This window comes from Ornithorhynchus anatinus, chromosome 2 (genome assembly GCF_004115215.2).
Source record: "Ornithorhynchus anatinus isolate Pmale09 chromosome 2, mOrnAna1.pri.v4, whole genome shotgun sequence".
Taxonomy (NCBI): Eukaryota; Metazoa; Chordata; class Mammalia; order Monotremata; family Ornithorhynchidae; genus Ornithorhynchus; species Ornithorhynchus anatinus.
In genome coordinates this window covers 39652959-39670136 of record NC_041729.1, presented here as the reverse complement: position 1 = coordinate 39670136, position 17178 = coordinate 39652959, and the positions used below count along the sequence as shown (strand labels likewise).

The window sequence follows — 17178 nt, the reverse complement described above, 5'->3', positions numbered from 1 at the left end:
TTCTTTCTTCTATCACCGAGCACCTTATTCGCACAGATCACTCAACAACATGCTGTGGGAACTAACGGGGACAGTTCTTGCCCTCAAGGAGCTTATGCACTAATGAAAGACAGACCTCAAAATCAAGGATCCCGACAAAAAGATGGGAACCTGGAAGCAGAGCGCTTGAGAGTTCACGGAAGAAGAGAAGCAGCCTGACCAAGGGAAAGTTCCTGGGCCTGGAAGTCAGAGGACCTGGGTTCTAATCCCTGATCCAACTCTTGTCTGATGTGTGACTTTGGGCAAGTCACTTCAGTTCTCAGAGCCTCAGCTAGCTCACCTGTAAAATGGGGATTAAGTCCATGAGACCCACGGGGGACACGGATTATGTTCAACCTGATCAGTGTGCATCTACCCCAACATTTAGAACAATGCCTGGCACATAGTAAACCCTTAACAAATACCATTTAAAAAAGAAGAGGGGAAAAAAAGGGTTCCTGTCCTCAAGTTGCTAACAATGGTCTTTGCAGAAGAGTTTGTCAGAATTTAAGATTACATAGTAAGAGAAACAGATCCATAATAATAATAATATTGGTATTTGTTAAGCACTTACTATGTGCAGAGCACTGTTCTAAGTGCTGGGGTAGACACAGGGGAATCAGGTTGTCCCACGTGGGGCTCACAGTCTTAATCCCCATTTTACAGATGAGGTAACTGAGGCACAGAGAAGTTAAGTAACTCGCCCACGGTCACACAGCTGACAAGTGGCAGAGCTGGGATTCGAACTCATGACCTCTGATTCCAAAGCCTGGGCTCTTTCCACTGAGCCACGCTACTTCTCTTGCTTAAAAGCTCCCAGGTGTGACTCACCTGAACTGAGCACTGAATGATCTTCCACCATTTTAGTCACATAGGTGTCAGGGTCAACACAAAAGTCACTAGAGCCCTGTGGGGAAGAGAAAGAAGCAAAAGGCAAATGAGAGGTAGCGATAATTTGCAGGAGCCCACTTGCATTTCCAAGCGAGGTGTCCTCTAGCTAGAGGACCGAGAGCTTTCCCGGAATCAGGAGGCCCCGACGAGACTTCCTTCAATCAGCCCGGGTAGGGAAAGAGTTGGTTTCCTGTGTGCGGGAAAGCTAACTGCACTGAGTGTGATGTTGGATTCTGGGTGACTCACCACAGCAACGGCGAGCTCCAGCCCCAGCGCTCCCCAGCTGATGATCAAGGCAAGCACCCCCAGCAAACACACCCTGTAGACAGAAGAGATGATGAGGAGGGGTGGGGGGTTGCCCCAGCTCCGCCTCTGATTCCCACGCCCATTCTAAAGGGGGAGGGGACGGAGGGGGAGATTATCCAAGCCCGGAAATAACTGGAGTAGGAAATGCAATCCGATTCCTGGCAGGGACCCAGGAAACAGAAACCGCATATTCATTAGCTGCTTCGATGGTGGCCAATTTTGCCTCTGTTGAGTATTCTGATACAGCTCCAGCTGCAGTGGTCAAAACTGGAAACCTTGCCTGGGAAAGAAGTTTTCCTCTGCCCACTCCCTACCTCATCCAGCCAGGCTACTGCTTGCCTGTCTCGCTCGCTGGGTGGGAGAATGACCTAGTTCGGCTCCGGGGTGCAGATTCCAGCTGTTGAGAGCTGAGCCAGGAGGTGATTCGGTCTTGGTTAGGGAGTCGGAAGGCAGACATCTCCATTCTTCTCCCCTCCTGATCTCAGGAGTTAGCCCTCAAAAAGTTTGCCTGCTCCAGGTGGACCTTCCCAACTGCTTAAACAGTTTACAATTAACCCCAGACGGAGCTACTGCAAACCCAAACCTGAGCCCCACCAAACACCTGGGCAAATCAAGGTTTCTTTAGCCACCACCACTTGTATACATCTAGGAGGCTATCCAAGCCGGTGAGAGAATGAGGGCGGCCCTAGAACAAAAGCTAAACATTTTCTGGCATTAGCCTGGTTGCAGCAGGAGCTTAGGGACTAGGGGAGTTTTCCCTCAGCTAAATGCCACAAAAACAGCAGAATTAGAACTAGATTTACCATTTCCAGTTCTGTTTTCGGGTTTCTCTTCACTATATAATAATAATAACAATAATGGTATTTGTTAAGCACTCCCTATGTGCCAGGCACCGAACTGAATCCCGAAGTACATAAAGGATAATTGGGTTGGGCACAGTTCCTGTTTCACATCGGGCTCACAGTCTTAATCCCAATTTTACAGATGAGGAAACTGAGGCACCGAGAAATGAAATGATTTGTCCCAAGTCACCCAGCAGACAAGTGGCAGAGCTGGGAGTAGAACCCGGGTCCTCTGATTCCAGGCCCATGTTCTTTCCACTAGGCCATGATGCTTCTCAGGTAGTTCCCAACCTATCAGGGTTCCCATTGCTTAGCCAGAGCCCTGACTCCCACTAGCCTTCACTAAAGTGCACCTGAAACTAGTTTTCAAGGACCCTATAAGAAATGGGAAGGAGGAGGGAGAGCTGAGAGTGAGGATAACCTGGAATAATTGAGGACTATCAAGTCTCCAACCCCAAGTACCAAGATTAGGAATGAGGCTATTCTGTTTCAGCCAGCTATACTTGATATCAGGGCCAAGAAAAATCAGAATGAAAAATAAAACCTTTAATCAACAGGCCAAGCTTTGTATTTTTTCCCTTTAGGGAAGAAAAAAAAGTTGCAGTGGGCAGTCTCCGCCCTGGTAGATTTGAACTTGAATGCACAAGTTCTGAGCACTTAAAAATCCTGAAGTCCAGGCTACTAAGTCACCTTTGCCACTGGAAATACTGCAGTCGCCTCTAAGAGGCGCATTCCACTAGGACTGGAAGCGAAAGGCATCACAGAAGGCTACTTGGTTGTTAACACTTGGGCACTAGCTTGCCCCCACCTGACTTGGGCAGAGGAAAACGTTCCAAAAGTGACCACCCTCGGTTGCTCTCTGCAGTCCTCTGCTCACGAGGACCATTCTGCTGCTATCGTACACTTGGGCTGTCTACGTTTTGAATTCCCCAAAAGCAGCACAGTCTTTTTCCCGCCAGTGGCTCTCTAAAAGGGCTCGTAAAGCCACAGTCCTTTTGGCTTGAAGCCCAACCCACTCATTCCCACCAGCCCCCGGTCCAACTGAAACTTTTGGCAGCATTCTACCCTTGGCACTGTTCCGTCCCCCAGCCTACTTCCCGCCCCAGCCCAGAATGCGCCATCTCCGGGTTCCCGGCACTTACCCCACTAGAATCGCCTTGGAGTTTCGGATGAGCCCAAAGAGCACGAGCAAACATATGAGGACATTGAACAGGAGCAGGCCTAGGTACCCCAGCCACCTGAAGAGAGATGGGAGAGCAAATGGACTCAGATCTTTTTAAAGTGACGGTCTCTTAGAGGATAGGGACTGTGTCGGTTTAACTTCCTCTGTACGGCTCCCAGCCGAGCGCCATCCAAGTAGATGCCCGATAAATGCAATCTGATGATCTGGAAGTGAGGAGCCGAATTCAACTGTGAGATCTAATATTCCCTTGGTTTCTTCAACTATACTGACAATAATTAATAATAATTAGGGTACCTGTTAAGCGCCTAGGATGTGTCAAGCACTGGGGTAGATGCAAGTTAATCAGGTTGGGCACAGTCCCTGTCCCACGTGGGCCTCATACTCTTAATCCCCATTTGACAGATGAGGTAACTGGGGCCCAGAGAAGCTAAGTGACTTGCCCTAGGTCACAAGGCAGACACGTGGCGGAGCTGGGATTAGAATCCAAGTCCTGACTTCCAGGCCGGTGCTCTCACAAGAATTTCACACAAGACCTTCCCTACTGAGGTTGACCAGCAGACCTCGTCCCCCCAGCTTTGGAGAGCCCAGTTCTTGAGTAATAGCTCTGTGAGAGGAAATGTATGCAATCCAACTAACCCATCCCCACACTCTAGGAAAGACCCCAGGCAGCCTCAAGGAGACATCCGCCATTGTGTCTAAATGCTGCAGAGAAGCAGGTCTGAGGGTGAGGAAGTTTATTCAATTACCAGCTGCGGGAAGGCAGTCATAGTCTCCAAATAAAAATGGGAAAGAATCCAAGGGATTTAAGTCTTAGAGCTTGAGAACTCAGAACACGCAAGGGTCAGGGAGGCAGAGACTTCAGGATCACCGGGGTGAACAAGCCAGGGGTTCGGCAGATTTCCTCAAAGTACGACACCTGGCAAATCAACCAAGTTGTCCTGATGAGATTCAGACCTAAGTGGCATCAGCATCAAAACAGGCCCAGGTTCCGTGTTACAATCCTGGCTGGTTTTCAGTGTCTTTTGGTGAGAAACAACAGAAGGCCCGGTCAAACATCCAGGGGCTGGGCTGCTGACCCAACCGAGCTGGGAGCTTTACTCTACCTGGAGACTAACCTGACCTGGGTAGAGCAGAGGCGGACAGACCCTAGGAGTGGCTCACCTGTACCAGTCGTACAGGTCAATTTGAATGGCTACTTCCTCTAGGGAGATCTCCTTGTTCTTCCAGAAGGGAATATCTGCGGTTTGCCGGACCAGCTCATCCAGGAGGCCTTGGAGTTTCTGGACCACGTGAAGGTAGTCTGAGTGCTTCGAAAACAGTTTCTCCAAAGTCTGCAGGCTGGATTCCACGGTCTGGTTCACGGCTACGGTTGTGTCGGCCACCTGTGGAGAGCAGGGGAGACCAGGAGATGGCACAGTCAGCTGACAAAAAGCAGTCCCCGCTTGGTACTCAGACCTCCCAAGTCAGCGTAGGGTGAGATCCATCAGCGGACCCGGAGGCAATAAGCCCGGGCTCCCTCCTGGGTAAAACCCTCCCATAACCACTCATTAGAGCCGGTTTGGTCAGCCCAGAGCTTTTCACCTCTCCCTAAGAAGAACAACTGAAGGAAGAGGACTTGGGGAGGAGCTTATTTGGATCGACAAGATCCATTTTGCCAGCAAAATCCCGTGACTTGGCAGACTTTCTCCACTATGAAAACCCAAGTGGAACTAAACGTGCACCAAGACAGCAGGAGCTGCAGTGCTGAGCACCCTGACTGGGGGTGGTGACGACTAATAAAAAGTATTTGAGACGAATAATCATTGGGATAACAACAGCCACCCGTCCAGGAACAGTCCCTACACCCAACCCAAAGCCCACTCGCCACACAAAGGCTGGGGAGCAGCTACTGGATGCCTGTCAAATGGGCACGGTTACAATTCGGAATAACAATAGCGTTCTGTTCCTGCCGCTTTTTCGTAGGGAGTGTTAATGGGAAGCTGGTGCACACACCACCCTCACACACAAACGCACCCAAGATGCTGGGGAAGGACAATATTCAGGGCTGGGAGAAAAGGATTAGACGAAGCCTCTCCCTATTGGCCAAAGGCCACAGCAGCCCGGTCCCCTTGCATCCGGGCTACAGTAGAAAGAGAGGAGGAGCTGAGGGATTCTCAGAAGGGCTGTTGTCCCCTCCCTGCACTCACCCGATCCTGGACTCCTGCCACTGTGCGGTTGGCGTGTCGGAGAGAATATGTGAGTCGGTGGATACCATCACTGGTCTCCCCATTGCCATAAAATCCGACGGCGATGCCAGCGCTGGGAGAGAAGGAGAGAGAGAGAGTTGGTGAGTGTGCAGCGGGCAGGTTAGGGGAAAGCTCACAAGTCTGCTACAGCCCACTAAGATTGGATCCAGGCTAGGCCCACAAAAATCCAGCCAGGCTCAAGTTGAGCCTAGACGCTCTTCAGTGCCTCTGCCAACCTCTGTCTCTTCTATTTAAGGCCTGATGGGCCTCAGTCCAACAACGGGACCATTGGGTAACTGAACGTAAAGCCCAAGCCCAGCAATGCTTCCTTCCTCTTCCCCAGATGGAGGTCTTAGCCTGCCTCCAATCCCAATGAGAGCCAGGAGAGGATCCAGAACACAGCTTGGGCCGGGAAGGCCGGGGTCGGAACGTGGGCTTATTTTGATGGGGCATACCTTTATCTGGTCTCTTCTCCCTTCTCTCTCTGAAAGGAGATGAGTGACCTGTGCTGAGAAGAAAAGTAGGTGGGGAAGGAGGGGTGGAAGTTTGATCGACTGATCGATTGGTAAGCCTGCCCGGCCACATCTGTGTCACACTGGAACAACAGCCCTAGCCCTAAAAAGGTTTGATTTCCTATTTAACGGATGCGTTGACACTTCACATTTCCCTCTGCCTCCTGGATCCATTTCATCCACTGACTCGAGGCATGGTTAAATACCCGTTCTCCCTCCTCCTCAGACTGGGAGCCCCTTGAGGGACATGGACTCTATCCAACCTGATTATCTTGTATCTGCCCAGCACTTAGTACAGTGCTTGGCACAAAGTAAATTCATTTAAATGAATACCACCATTATGATGGTTCTCATCTCGCTTTCTACGGGATTTGCTCGAGGCTGGAGTTGCAGGCTATGAATCCCGTGTGGCAACGTGTACCTAAACGGCAAATGTCCTCTCACCAAGTTGCCCCTGCATTTTATTCTCTCCCTTCCCCATTCCACCCCCTTCTCCACCCCATTCTTTCTCCTGCTGGCCCTTTTTTCTTGGGAACCATGTGCAGACAAAGGAAATAACAGCTGTGGGAATCTGTCAACCCACGGCTTTCACCCCCAGCACTGGGCCCTCCAGAAATGACCAAAGCTTGAGGCTGCAAAATGCCTGAGCTGAAACACTCTCCACAGCGGGAGTGCTGACCCACATTTTGAATGCACAGGAAGGAGGGAGGAAGTTTAGGATTCTAATGACACTGACAGTACCTAGCAATAGCTACTGGTCCCCAAGAACACACATTCCCGGGAATAGGAGAAGATTTATTCCATTATTCTTCCATCTTCCTTGCAGTTAATGCAAAGACCAACTGGTTTGAGGAGACAATTATTTTTTCTTTATTTTATATAGAAACCAGCAGGGACTGAAAGACTGACTTCCATCTGGGGCACAAAATGAAGCTCTCAGCAGGGCTCTTGCCATTAGGCATGCGAACTACAAGAATTTACGTCAGAGAAGGACGTGGGATTCATGCCCTCTCCCAGAAGGATAAAGGGGACCCCAATTCCCTAACCAAACTATCCAACACCTCCCCGGAACCAACATGTTCAGAATGAGGCAGCAGGGCTGGTGCAACCACACGGCAGTTCTTCAGGGAAAGACAGCTGCAAAGCAGACTTCTTCAGGCCCAGTGCTGACGCTAGCAGATAAAAAAACCTTCCCCCTGCTTACTTCAAACCAGAACAAAAGTAGCAGCAGCCAACAGGGGAATAAATCCAAGCCAGAGGCCTGAACCCAAGCTCCAGCTCCCTCCCTCCTCACATCCGAAAGGCAATTACTCACCCCCCCACTTCAAAGCCTCACTGAAGGTACATCTCCTCCAAGAGGCCTTCCCTGACTAGACCTTTTCTCTTCTTCCACTCCCTTTGGTGTCACCCTGACTTGTTCCCTTTATTCAGCCCCCCCTCCCAGCACTTATATAGATATCTGTAATTTATTTATGTTAATGTCTGTCTCCCCCTCTAGAGAGTAAGCTCCCTGTGGGCAGGCAATGAGTCTGTTTATTGTTATAGTGTACTCTCCCAAGTGCTTAGTACAGTGCTCTGCACACAATCAGCACTCGATAAATAAGACTGAATGAATGAATTAATGAACTGTCCTACTTCTATGCTCCACTCCCACTGGCACCCAAGAGCTTGGAATGTTTTAGTGGCAATTGGGCAACCTGCATTCATACCCCCGTGGGCTTGTTCCCTCTCTCTTTGGATCAAGATGCCCAGGTTTAACAACACTCCTGTTCCCCTCGCAGAGGAGAAAATGAAGCCAGTGGGGAGATGGAAACATTCTGGCCTCGAAGAGCAATCCATTAAGACCAGGAAGCCTGAAGAACAGGCCCTGGACAGCCCTGTTTCTGCTCACTGCTGTCATCAAATCAAAATCTTCATATATATTATCTTTACTAACAAAGGAGGGGGTAGCAGATCCACAACTCTATCACTTTAGAGACCGAAAACCTCCGAGTACAGTGACCTTCCTGGGTCCCCAAAAGGGAGGTCATTACTCCTGACCCATGGACAGAAAGATTAAATAGCTCTAGTCATATCTGGTACCCAGCTTCAAATCTTTGGGTCCTGACTCCTCCCCCCACCCCGCAGCCGCTGGACTCTTCTCCCTAACCTGCAGCTTTGTTACTCCTGGCCTGGGGTAGAGGTGTGCAGACCAGAGCCAGGTGAACCAGAGTTTCTGGCTCCGGACTGGGGAAGTGGCATCAGGTGTTCCCAAACAAAGGCCTCTGGGCAATGGCACCTGACATCGGGCTCATGAAATCAGTGTTTCTTCACCGTCCCAGTTTGCCTTGCGTTCTCGAGCTCGGCTACAGGGCGAGATCGTCCCCTAAGGCTTCGAAATCAGGAGACTGAACCCACAGCCTTGGAAAGACGCAAAGTGCTGAGCACACAGAAGTGTTCCTGTCCTCCCCAGGATCTCTCCCAGAAGTCACTTCCATTCAGGTCAAGGGCCGCGGCAGGCCCATTCACCCTCTCCCTGACTTCCTCCAGTCCTCACCCATGCCCTAAACATGTTGCCCTCCCACAGTTCAACCATCACATCACTGCCTCCCGGTGCCCCTTCCTGAGCGGAGGCATTTCTGGGGATCTGCGGATTAAAGAACTACCCAGGAAAGGCCTGGGTGGCTCCTCCTCTCTGCAGAAGCAGAGAAGTGAGAAGAGCTTGCGCTGAGATTTCTCCTCAGGGTCTTCACACACTGCAGAAGAGGCACACCTTCCATTCCCGGCATCTTTTGACGCGAAGAATCCAACCAAACCATACCGACTCATCCTTAATTACAGGACCTTTAAAGCAGAGGCCTTCACAGCCCTGCAATTCTCAGGAGAAGTGTTAGCTTAATTTGCTTGTGTAATTACCACAGACACTTCAGGACTGAAGGAGGAATGTTATTTCGGGAAGCAAATCTCCCCGCCCTGCTTACCTCCCACCCTCCCTCTCCTCTAGTCTGGCGACTTAGTTTGCCCTGGGCATTGGACTTCCTCAATGTGACACTCTGCCGGAGACCCCTGGGAGGGCAGGGAGGAGTGAAAGCAGGTGGAGACAGAGGACAGGATGGAGAGGAACTGCATCCTTACTGTTTCTCCTGTCCCTTTCTTTTTGGTTGGCTCATCTCATCTCGTTTGGGTTTCCTACTGTCAAGGAAGCAGTGTGGTCTAGTGGAAAGAGCACAGGCCTGAGGGTCAGAGGACCTGGGTTCTAATCCCAGTTCCATCTGTCAGCTGTGTGACCGTGGGCGAGTCACTTAAATACCACCCCCCAAAATAAAGTTAAGCACTTACTATGCGCCAAGCACTATGTTAAGCACTGGGGTTCTTGTTGGCTCAATTACCAGATTGGCAAAAATGGGGATTCAATAACTGTTCCCCCTCCTACATACACCATGAACTCCGTGTGGGACGTGGTCAGCCTGCAACTTGATTATGCTATATCTGTCCCAAGTGCTTAGCAAAGTACTTGACACGGAATAAGTGATGTGCAATACTATTATAAAATCCATTCTCTTTCAAATCCCACCCAGAGAAATGATGCTGAAGATACACGAGACATCGATGGAATGGCTCAAAGGACTAAATGTGGTTAGTTTAGCTCTCACAGCATGGAGAACCCTCTAACTTTGTGGATCTTCAGTGTGGTCTGAAGCCAGATGCCACATGGTATCTAATGGCATCTGAAAGGATACACTTGCCTTCTTGACATCATTTTCTACTTCTATGTCTCCTGTTACACTGGTGGAGAAGGTACTGTTAAGTTCCATGATGATGTTTAGTTTGAGTAGTCAGTGAAGATCTTTGATCCTGGGTAGGGTTGTTCCAACCCAGTTTTCTTCAAACTTATTGTTAGTCCACCCTGTCACTTTGTCTCTGCAGAGTCAGTTGCCTGTTGTCTTGAGTGTGTGCCTCTAAGGTCCAGCCAACCGCACATAATAACTTTTGAGGATGCTTGGAGCCTTTCGAGGTGGAAGACTTCCCAGAGGGCTGGAAGTTAATTCCATCACTGGCACCCAGGTCTCTTGTTCCCCCTCCAGTACGGCTCTATAGAATTCAATGAGCAGGACTGGACCTGCTCAATGCAGCCCTGCTTTACTGCACAGGCAGTGAGAAATAGAAAGGACAGCTTTGTTACGACTAGCTATGCCAGCAAGGAGTAATCTCAGAATCGTGAGGAACTTCTCAGAACAGTTAAGTTTACTGCATTTAAGACAATCAGGTCATAGGTTATCAGAGACAATCAGGTCATAGGTTATCAGAAACCACTGCACAAGCAGTAAAACAGCCGGCTCCCTCCTGCCTCTCCTTCTCCAACTTCCACCATGCTGGCTCTCTACTGCTTGGTTTTCCCATGACACCTACAGGACTCCCTCTTGCTGTGGGCTATATAGAAGCCTGTTGCCCAAAGGGGCAGTCCAACCCTTCCAGGAATCAGTATGGAGGCTTCTCAAGCCCTCTCAATTTTTTAAAATGGTATTTGCTAAGCGCACATAATAATGTTGGTATTTGTTAAGTGCTTACTATAGGCCGAGCCCTGTTCTAAGCGCTGGGGTGGACAGAGGGGAATCAGGTTGTCCCACGTGGGGCTCACAGTCTTAATCCCCATTTTACAGATGAGGTCACTGAGGCACCGAGAAGTTAAGTGACTTGCCCACAGTCACACAGCTGACAAGTGGCCGAGCCGGGATTCAAACCCATGACCTCTGACTCCAAAGCCCGTGCTCTTTCCACTGAGCCACGATGCCAGGCACCGTACTAAGTGCCAGGTAGATACAAGGTTGTCAGGTTGGACAATGTCCCTGTCCAACATAGGGCTCACAGTCTTAATCCCCATTTTACAGATGAGGTATCTGAGGCACAGAGAAGTGAAGTGCCTTGCCCAAGTCACCCAGCAGATAAGTGGCAGAGCCAGGTTTAGAGTCCAGGTCCTTCTGACTCCCAGGCCTGTGCTCTATCCACTGAGCCACGCTCCTTCTGTTTGTGTTTCTTGAGTGCTTTCCGTGTGCAGAGCATTGTACTAAGCGCTTGGGAGAGTACGAAATAACAGAGTTGGTAGATATGTTCCCTGCCCGTAATGCGCTGACAGTCTAGGTCCCTAAAAGCCAAACTGCAATATTTAGTGTTAGTGGGGCCATAAGACTTCCACCAGAAGCAGTTCTCGACGCGCTGAGCATCCAGCAACAGGAAGCAAGACATCCTGGAGAAAAGGAAAGGGACTAATAATACTAACTGTGATATCTGTTCAGCGCTCACTATGTGTCAGCTAACGTACTAAGCGCTGGGGTGCCAATGAGCAAATTGGGTTGGACCCAGTCCCTGTCCCATGTGGGGCTCAGAGTCTCAATCCCCATTTTACAAAAGGGGTAACTGAAGGCCAGAGAAGTGAAATGCCTTGTCCAAGATCACACAGCAGAACAGTGGCAGAGACAGGATTAGAACCCATGACCTTCCGACTCCCAGGCCCAAGCTGTATCCACTACACCATGCTGGACTCCATCCAGAGACAGAGCAGAAGGGGAGCAGCTTCAGGGATAGAGCCCGGGCTGGTGTTCTCTTTCCACAGGGGGAGTTGCGTGGTTAACCGAGGACAGGTGTGAGCTGCTGAGAAACCGTCTTTGCATTACTAGACTGGAGAGCAGGCAGCACTGCAGTGCGGGAAGACCCAGAGGTTACCCATCAAACACACTGAGTGGCTACCTCGTTGCCTCCCCACTCCTGCTGGCAGACAAATGGGATGTCTTCTTGCTGACACAGAGGGACGGTAAACCCCCGGGTCTGGGGAGGAAGGAGTGGGCCCGGAGGTCCCATTCATCTTTAACTGAGCAAATCAAAAGTGCTCTGACATCTACCCTGGATGCACTTAAGAATTAGTAATGTTCATGTTCCCCCGATGGTTAATAGAGAAGCAGACCACTGGAGGACATCATCGCCGAGGGGAAAAGATGTTAAGGAAGGTTGAAGATTGGCCTGTCAGAGCTGAAGGGATGGGAAGTTAGGAAGCATTATGTCTGAGCCACCTGCAGTCGTGGGTCTGGTTCTGGCTTCACTGGGGAAAAAGGAGTTGGGGGAGAGATGAGGGTGAATTTGCAATTAACCTTCCAAGTCAGTTAGGAAGAAACTAGGCACTGAACTCCAAGCAAGATCGTCAGGCTGAGAAGAATGCAAAGGGCAGAGACCCGGATTCCAAACGGTCACCCTGAGACCGGTCAGTAACTTAGAAATGTAGTCTATCCCAGCTCAGGGTATCTCAAGCCCACTCTATCCTTGCGTGTTCCCCGCCCACTGGGTCTGCCTGGTGAGCTAAGCTTCCCTCCCTCATTCATCTGATCATATTTATTGAGCGCTTATTGTGTGCAAAGCACTGTACAAAGTGCCTGAGGGAGTACGATACAACAACAGACATACTCCCTTCCCACAATGAGCTCACAGTCTGTCCTTGATCCTGTCTCCCCATCTAATCTGTAAGTTCTAGTTGTGGGCAGGGAACTTGCCTACCAACTCTTTTACGTTATACTCTCTCAAGCACTTAGTAGAGTGTTCTGCATACAATAAGCACTCAATAAATACAAGATTGATTTGTATTCCTGGTCTCAGTGGCTGGTGGGCCAATGCGGCTCATCTTCCCGGGGCCATTTAGTAGATTGGAACAAATTCTTCTGCAGACTCCTAGGCCCTTTCTCCAGGTTCCTCCACTTTTCAGGAGCATGTCTTTAATTGGATAAATTTTATAGTATCTAGCCTGGGCACTGCCTGAAACCGACCAGGCCTGCCAGCCAAGCAGCAGTACAAAAGTCCTTATGGGGCAGCTATGAGTGTCCTGGGCCAGACAACAATCAGTGACGCTGAAAATCAATCAATGATATTTATTGAACGCTGTGTGCAGAGCACTTTATTCCACAGAGGAGTCCTGCTTGGTCCCAGCCAGGGAAAGATCTTAATCAATCATATTTACTGAGCACTTACCGTGTGCAGAACATTGTACTAGATGCTTGGGAGAGTACAATTATAACAGAGTTAGTAGACCCGTTCCTTGCCCACCATGGGCTGATCTTGGGCTTTCATTAGGGCACCTGCCTTCGTCACCACTGGCACAGCCAGCTCTGGGTAACAAGGGTTAGAAGGCTCGTTCAGAGAAGGCCGGAAGGGACCGTACAAAGGGATTTGGCTTCTGCACGCACCTAACCCTGTGTGGCAGTGACAACGGGATCCATTTTCCCATCCAAACAATCTCCTATCCCTTTCCAAAAAATTCACCCACACCCTTTTAATACAGCCAACTCCCCTTCAAACAGTCCACCTCCTTGCTGCAGATATGGGAAAGACACAAACACACCCCCCCACACACCCTCCGACCCTCCCCCGCCCCCCCCAAAGAGAACAAAACCAATATCTGCTAGTAGCAGCAGCAAAACTATAAATAACAGCCAGTCAAGCTTCTCTAAGAAAAGGCTAGGAACTGGGTTCTTTCAGGAGATTGGGGACGTGCAGATGAAGTTCTCGGGAATTCAGTCGGGGAGACTTGTGGAGATAGGAGGGTGGAGGGGTTCAGGGCTCTTCCGGTCCTGACAGTTCAACTCCACAAATGCCTGTAACCCACCAGAAAAGCGCCCGGACAACTGCACTGAAACCACTGTTCGAGGAGCTTCAGTCTTCTCCTGGCTCTCTGCCTTTAGAGACAGATCCGTGCCCAGCTTTTTGCACTCACAAGTCAGTGTGCCACTCTGTGCCTCAGCAACTGTTCCTGCCCTCCAGGGGTCTCTCTAGCCTCCTGCCAAGGCCCTGGAAATGTAGACGCTGAAAATGCCTAATAAAAAGAGTTAACCCTAAGCGGGGCAGCCAGTATCTTCCCTAATGAGGATTTGCTGCGACTTTAAATGACCTGCTGCTGACAAGGAATGATTAAGGGGGTTTCCACTTTTCTAAATCAGGGGCAGGTCCTGGATTTAACGGGCGACAGGGTAGGGAGAGCTCTACGTTACCTGCCCTAAGCAAAAATACGTGCTGACTTAGGGATCCCCGGTACCATGGAGCCCCGCCTCTCGGCCCCGGAGCAGTGCTGCCGTCTCAGCCTCCGAAGCCCACCCCAACCCAGGCAGGCGTTCCGGTCTGAATCAGCTCGCCGTAGGTTGTGGGAGGTGGGCAGGACAAAGGCGGGCACGAAGGTTTTATCCTGGCTTCTGGGACTGTAGAGCGTCCCAGCAGGAAACCTGGCCTGAGCCGTCCGCAAGACCCGCAGCGGGCAGGGCACTGAGCGACACCTCTCCCTGTTCCTGCAGAAGAGAAACAAGGAGGGGGTAGTCCTGGGATACCCTGGTTCTAGGAGTGGTCCCCCAACACCTTGGTAGGCCACTCTGGCCCAGTTGGGGTTTCCATCATTGTTTTCTGCCTCCCACCACCCATGGTGACATCTCAAGCCTTGGTCGGAGCCTCCTTTAGATTTTTTTTTAAAGATATTTGTTAATATGCCAGATACTGTACAGTCCTCCAGACTGTAAGCTCACCGTGGGCAGGGAATGTGTTTATTGCTATATTGTACTCGCCCAAGTGTTTTGTACAGTGTTCTTCACACAGTAAGTGCTCAGTAAATATGAATGCCTGACTGACTCAATGAACAGCCTTGGAAGCCTTTAACAGAGTTGGTAGGCAGAATTAGCAGAGCTAACAATCTAGCCAGTGGGCATGCAGTCCAGTGGAGGAGCTATCATTCAGATTGGCTTCACTCTTGAAGTCACAGGCAAACTGGGCTTCAGCTACAGAAACAGAGGGATGAGAGGTTCAGGAGATGCCTGGTTTCCTGAGAGGAGCAAACCTTAGCCATCCCAACTGGATGAGAGTGTGTCTCATTACTGAAGTCTTCCAGGGAAGATTCCACATCCTCCCTTAATCGCAGCATGGTCTAGCGGACAGAGCACGGGCCTGGGAGTCAGAAGGACCTGGGTTCTATCCCAGCTCGGACACTTGTCCAGCGGGTGCACTTGGACAAGTCACTTCGCTTCTCTGTGCCTCAGATTAAGACTGTGAGCCCCACGTGGGACACGGACTGTGTCCAATCTGATTACCTTTTATCTACTCCAGTATTCAGAACAGTGCTTGGCACATAGTAAGCACTTTACAAATGCCATTAAAAAAAAGAACCTCCCTCTGCCCCCCCCGCTGATTCCACCAGCCAGGGAAGACTTTTATGCCAGGAGAAGCTGGCATTGTAAATTCCTGAAATAGGGAAATGGAAAACAGGGTAGACTGAAGAAATACTTTACAAACACAATGAGGCAAAGGCTCGGATGATACAGCACAGACACTTGGTGACAGCAGCCAAAGACAGGCCAGCCAGCTGAATTGCCATTAGGAATGGGGTAACTTTCTTGGAACAGAGGCTTCGGGAAGACCATGACACCAAGCAACAGAGACAAAATGAATGCCAGTCAAGTGGGTAAGCAATGCAGCACCTGCACACAGTTTGGAAGAGATTGCCAGTCATGCGGTGGTCCTATCCTATCTGCAACACTTGCACATGCTCACAGGTACTGTCATCTTGGCACCCAAAAGACAGGTACAAACATATATGAACACACACACACACATACATAATTACAGCCAAACTCAAGCAGTTGTGTTGAAGTTTAAAGGCATTCCTCTTTACCCTCAAAGAACAAGGAAGCTGTCTAATAATCCTTTCACAGACTTGAAACCCTTGGGGTTCAATAAAACCTTAAGCCTCTTAGGCCGTCCCAATTAAGAGGCTGGCCCAGCACAGAAAACGCCAAGCACAACAGGTGCCCACCCCCTCCCGGAGGGTCGGTCAGTCTTCCTGGAAAGGAAGTGAGGGTGGGGGGGCAGAAGGGGTCTCTTACCTGCAGACCAAGGTGGCGATGATGACGCACCAGGCAGTACAGCAGCAGTCGGCGTTGAGGTGCTCCTCGCTCTTCCGGTGACGACAGCACAGCCAGAAGGAGTAGAAGAGGAGGAAGAGGAGATCGAGAGCGAGGCAGGACAAGGCCACGCCACCTAGCAGCAGCAGGGCCTGCAAGAGAAACAAACAGCAAACTCTGTTACGTCGGGGCTGGGGGTGGAGGGGAGGATGGTTGAGGTCAGGGGGGAATGCCAGAATAGGCATCCACAACTGCTACCTGGATCCCAGCCAGGAGACAGAACTGTCGAGAGCTGGAAACACATTGGGTTAGGGAAGGGCTGGGAGGAAATGCGAGTCGGGCGTATTCTATTCATCCGGCTTCTCCCATTAGCCTACTTAACCCAGAGTTGTTCCAGGAGAGTTCAATAGCCTATCTTTGTGAAAAGTGCTTGGGAGTCTTCCGTTAATACTCTTCCTTTCCCTCTTTCCCCTGCAGTCGGCCCATCCTCACTCTTTCTTATCTAAAGGTTAAGAGCGATATGCAGAGGAGCCCTGCTCCAAAGCTTCCGTGAAACAAAATTTGGCCCGCTTCCTAAGATGGTCCCATATCATTTTTCCCACCTTGACCGATGCTGCCTCTCCCTGGTGTGTATGTATCATGTACCTGTCTCTGCGTGCCTCGCCGTTACCCATTTTTCCCAGCTTCCCTCCCTTGAATTCTTTCTACCACAGCTCTAGAGCCTGTCTCTATAGATTCATCACTCTCTCTGCCATGGCATCTTCAGTCAGTGAATCGATTGTATTTATTCATTCATTCAATAGTATTTATTGAGCGCTTACTATGTGCAGAGCACTGTACTAAGCGCTTGGAATGTACAAATCGGTAACAGATATAGACGGTCCCTGCCCTTTGACGAGTGCTTACTGTCAGCAGAGCATTACACTAAGCACTTGTGAGAGAGAGAGTTGGTAAACATGTTCCCTGCCCACAATGAGCTTACAGTCTAGACGGGCAGACAGACATTAACATAAATAAATAAATTACAGATATGTAAACAAATGCTGTGGGGCTGAGGGAGGGGTAAATAAAGGGTGCAAATCCAAGTACGAGGGTGAGTTTCAGAGTTTCTCCACCTCTCCCTTCTGCAGGGCTTCAGTCTGTTTGGTAAAGTAGGAGTACCGAAGGCGGAGGAGGCTGGAGAATGGGAGAGAAGAAACATACACCTTAGAGCAGAGGGGTCAGTGGGTGAAAGCGGGTGAAAGCTCCCCAAACCTGGGGCATTCATCACCAAGCCTCTGTCCACGGGTGCCGCCATGCTAGAAC

The 17178-nt window shown here is 50.2% G+C and overlaps 1 protein-coding gene across 2 annotated transcripts in view; it reads right to left on the bottom strand.

Moving 5' to 3' along the window:
• Positions 1-17178, bottom strand: part of TTYH3 (tweety family member 3) — a 119891-nt gene that overhangs the window by 37519 nt on the left and 65194 nt on the right. For both annotated transcript variants that reach the window (XM_007656958.4, XM_001513370.6), the window contains exons 2-7: positions 15856-16025; positions 5427-5538; positions 4402-4622; positions 3200-3295; positions 1156-1228; positions 850-925 (exon numbers count right to left, since the gene is read on the bottom strand). In XM_007656958.4, coding sequence (XP_007655148.1) covers positions 850-925; positions 1156-1228; positions 3200-3295; positions 4402-4622; positions 5427-5538; positions 15856-16025 — 748 coding nt within the window. The remainder of the gene's footprint in view (positions 1-849; positions 926-1155; positions 1229-3199; positions 3296-4401; positions 4623-5426; positions 5539-15855; positions 16026-17178) is intronic.